At 33.4% G+C, this 4626-nt stretch overlaps 1 protein-coding gene across 2 annotated transcripts; it reads right to left on the bottom strand.

Moving 5' to 3' along the window:
• Nucleotides 1-1268: 1268 nt before the first annotated feature.
• LOC120080743 (DnaJ (DUF3353)) lies at nucleotides 1269-4370 on the bottom strand. Of its 2 annotated transcripts, none has more exons than XM_039035401.2 (5): nucleotides 4194-4370; nucleotides 3237-3448; nucleotides 3061-3167; nucleotides 1869-2313; nucleotides 1269-1673 (listed from the first exon to the last, which is right to left on the bottom strand). In XM_039035401.2, exons 2-5 carry the CDS (start codon nucleotides 3371-3373, stop codon nucleotides 1523-1525), a joined length of 840 nt encoding a protein of 279 aa, XP_038891329.1. In that variant the 5' UTR covers nucleotides 3374-3448; nucleotides 4194-4370; the 3' UTR covers nucleotides 1269-1522. The 2 variants fall into 2 exon arrangements, with proteins under 2 accessions (XP_038891329.1, XP_038891406.1); XM_039035478.2 differs by having other exon boundaries at nucleotides 3061-3164; nucleotides 4194-4353.
• Between the last annotated feature and the right edge of the window lie 256 nt (nucleotides 4371-4626).

Below are 4626 nucleotides of genomic sequence, written 5' to 3'. Positions count from 1 at the left end.
ATATATATACATCAACGATATCGACATGTGGAATGGATCGAGTTTACCTTAAAATTGATAATACAAGTTTATCTCAGTTAAATTAGGTTCATGTTGGCAATAAAAAATATATTTTCAAGTGATACAAATGCAGAGAAAAGTAGTGGCCACATAAAGATGTATTTTTAAGTGAGTACTCACATGGGATAATTGATAATCCAAAGAGTAGTGACCACAATTTTTTATGTGAGGATGGGAATGTCTTTCTTTGAGTGAGACTGCTCCATGGATATATATCGTACATGCAAATTAAAAGGAAATAGGTGACCTAATGACTCAGTGGGTACGATTAATAAGAATTTTAAGGTTAGTAGTATATAATTATATATTAGTGGTTAGTTTTTTATCTACCTATAAATACTTATAATGTTTTTACGAGAACATGAGCACAAAATCATTGGTGCGATTTTTTCTTTTATTTCCACCTTTGATTTGTGCAATTTTCTCATAAATATAGGATTGGGTCCAACAACACTACCTCATGCGGAAAAAAAAAATTCTATATTAGAGATCATCTAAATTATAAATATAATATCGTAATCTTTTATATGAATCAATGTCAAATTTAGTTTTTAAATTATTTTTGTTAATTATTAAGTCAAAATTTTCCATGATTACATTTAATTCACTTATTTTCTGGGTTGTTATGAAATAAAGAAAATAAACTAACTTATTTGCCAATATCGTAAAATATCTAATAGGCCACAATAGACCATTTATCTGTATTAGTGATAAATGTCATTTACTATTGATAGACGGTGACATTTTGCTATACTTAAAAACATTTTCAACTGTTTAAACATTTAAAACAATTATTCTTCTTTCCCTTTTTTTTTTTGATTTTTCTACTAATGCAATCTGAATGAATTAAAAAAACAATAATATATTTATTTATATACCAAATTCATGATGTCAAAAGGTTAAATATAATTAAACTAATTAACACATGGTATACCTCAATCAAGAGGTTAGGTTAGAAGTTTAAATCTTCTAAAATGTTTGTTGAACTCAAAAATTAAATTGGAACCAAATATTATGAGAACCAAATTGCAAGAATTAGAACAATGATTTATGAATAAACTTTTAGACTAAACCTCGCTTTAAGTCCACACAATGTAGAAGTATGTTGGTTTTGCCTCAAGGATTAAACCGCCACACCGCCACACCGCCACACCACCCCCCCCCACAACAAAAAAAAAAAGGTTATTGCAGCTCAATACGCTTTGCGCTTTCAAAATACTGCACAAGAAGGATTTATCATTGCAACAAAAGATGAAATTAAGATAATAACAAACAACTAACCTACAGTTTCCATCTGTAATAGTTTACATCCTTTTTCAATTCTAAAACAAAGAACCCTTCAATTTCAACAATATCCTCCTCATTAACCAACCCAATGGGTAAGGAAGCAGAACACTGTGTGGAGCAGAAGCTCGGCCGCAGCAAAATTGGAATCTCACAATAGACGAAGACCTTTGCTTTGCTACTTTAAATATGTAGAAGAAACCCAGAGTAAGATATAGGTTATTAATGAAGTAGTTACTTCAAATCCTCTCAATCCTTTGATTACAGGGGGAATCACAGATACCATAAAAAAGGTTCCCAGCAGCCATGAAAATATAAAAGCTCCAGCCCTGTACCATTGGAAAACTCACATAAATCAAACCCAGTTATCACATCAGATACCATTAGATTCTGATCTATAAGAGGTTGTAGGAGAAAAGAGGAGTCACCAGCCACTCAACCAGAAAAGATGCTTTGTACTCGGTTTATATTTATTTTCTATCATGAAGTTCAGACAGGGAAACGATATGAAATTCTAGACGTACCCATAAAGGAATGCTCGGAGTTTGCTCTTCAGTCGATCATGTAGGAAGTAGAAAGTTGCTATGAGTGATATAGCAACCTGAAGGGTTGGACCTTCCTCGGTTGGAAGGAGAATGGTGAGAATCCCAAGAACTAAGAATGCAATTGATGTCTTGAGAATGAACTTTGTAGATGGTGTTTGGAACCTGCTCCTTATAGCCTGCACAACCCGAGACTGATTGACTTCCCTGACCTTTTTCTTGATGTCAATTTTTGGGTTTTTTCTGTCATAGAACTTTTGCATGATAATTTTATCATGAGCTGATTCAATGGCATCAACACTTTCTTTGTGCCCTGCGTATCTATGAATAAGGAAGTTTCTGGCAGCTTGAATTTCATCTTCAGATGCTTCCTTACTTATGCCAAGCCGTTTGTATGGATCCCTTACATGAATTCGAGGGAATATAGCTGCACTAGCAGAGAAAGTCAAGAAGGAAGCTCAGAGATGAGTTAAGCTAATTTGAGAAAAGAGTCGTGAAGGAAATTGTGTTAATGAATAATCTGATGAGACAAAATGGAATGTGGAGCTTGTTTAATACAACTGCAGTAAATATTATCATCAATATACGAATGAATAGATTTGCCATACTTGTTAGGTAATTTATCACAATCTTGTGTAGAATCATATGTTATTGTTATAAATCCCAGTATTGCATTGCTTCTTCTTCTTCCTATTTTCCCTCCACCTTCTGGGCCGTAATTTTTTTTTGGTAATACGGCTAATGGAAAAAATCAACAAAAATCAGGCCCATCACAAGGTTAATTGGTTAAATGTATCTTTTCAAAAGATAGGAATCATAGAGGCAGAAAATATGCCTTAAACAAATAAGGGCTAATCCAACTACTTTAACTTTTGGAACTACTAGTACTTTAACATCAAGCTCCTTTGAAATATGACAAAAAGATTTCATCCATCAAATCTGGTAATGTGTTAGCACTTAGCAATGTCAAATTCAATTTGATCCCATATATGTACATATAAATTGAGAGTGTAGGGAGAAGACTGAAAACATGTACTCTACTCTTGACACATTAGCTCATTAACACAAGGAATGTTTGGTTTGGCACATCAGAAAGGCTACAACTAATGATTTTCTTTTCCGAGCCACACAGCTTATTCTCTATGCCATTTCAAAGATGGAATAAGAACGTTACCGGCAGACTCATTTGCAAAATCTTCGGAGGAAGCGTCAAATGCACACTTCGTAGTGTGCCGAATCTGGAGAGTTTTGCATCTAAGAGCAGGACCCGTCCAGCAACTTCTGCATTAAACAACAAGGTTAATGAATGATGAATTCAAAAGAACACTAACGTGTATTGGTGAGCAGAACCTTTTGAGATATTGCAAATCAATATTTTCTCTAAAGTTCCCATTGGGAAAAGATGAAACCAGCTCACGCGGAATCCTTGCACTAGGTCTCAGAAGACAACATTTTGAGGGTTTGCCACTTAATCCCGACAAAATCATTATATGAAATCTCTGTCCTTAGTGCCACACGGTATCACTAATATGTTTATATTCTCCAAGCCACAGAATTAGCAGCTGTAATTTTATTAAAATCAATGTATTAGATATACCTTAAAAAAATTAACAAAAAGAAACCGTAAAAGGTGAGCAAAATAAAATAGAAAACATCACTCTACAAGAATTCAACCATCAGCAATAAATTAGGCTTAGCAAAGTTTAGACAGCAGTCAACAAGTTGAAGAGAAATGGTCTGCTATTTAGGTTATTTTCCATTATTTAGCCATGGAGAAACGAGGATATAAAAGTCTCTCTTGAAGTTCCTTATGTCAAATGTTGTGTTGTGGAGCAAAAAGAAATTACATCATTCATTTGGTAGTTGCAGAGATTCAATTTGGCCAACAAAACAATACAGTTACTGAGAAGAAGGGTCAGGCGTTTGGTTTACTTGAATTGGAGAAGTAGAATCTATTCGTTTTTATTCTCCCTTCGGAACCCATCTCAATATAATTTTTCAACCCGCAATCAAAATTTTCTAAAGAAATGCATTTCACTTTTAGGGTCCAAGAGAATGAAGTTGAGGGAGCTTAATAAAACTCATTAGACTAATCAAAGGGAATGCCATAGTGAACATTAACTGACTTCTAGAGTAGAAAAGAGCAAAATTGCGGGATACGTGATGAAAAAAGTAGGGAATTTCGGCAGAAGTTCAAGAGATACAAGTTCACAACCCAAAATCAACATAAAGAAACCACACAATATGAGATGAAGCTCAAACCAACAAAAAGAATAACGAAAAAAGAAAGAAGATTTGAAGAAAAACCTCATGGATAAAAGTGCAGAGCGGTCCGATAAGCAAAATCTTCAGGTGGGTCGATCTCAAATGTTGTGGTAAAGGATAGGGAAAGGAAGACGCTGACCTACAGCTTTTGGAGTGCGCTACTGAACAAGTAAACCTTCCTTCCACGAAAATGATAACCCAATTAAGAAAATGAGTAACGATATTAAATTAAAGGTACAATTACAAATATAGACATTAGATCTAAAGTATTAATAGATATAATATAATAAAAAAAATTATAAATATGGTCAAATTTAAATAGTAATAGAGGGTAGAAGTCTATGAATGATAGGAGTCATTATTGATAGACTTATCTATATTTGTAATTTTTTTAAATGATGTTATACACTTTGTTATTATTCTTAAAAATGTTACAAATTGTAATTACCCTAAATTAAATGAAAAAAAGTGGGAA

Source organism: Benincasa hispida, chromosome 1 (assembly GCF_027475165.1).
Source record: "Benincasa hispida cultivar pf3 chromosome 1, pf3_genome.v1.1, whole genome shotgun sequence".
Lineage (NCBI taxonomy): Eukaryota > Viridiplantae > Streptophyta > Magnoliopsida > Cucurbitales > Cucurbitaceae > Benincasa > Benincasa hispida.
Note: the sequence above shows the minus strand (reverse complement) of the source record. Positions and strands in the feature narration are given on the sequence as shown.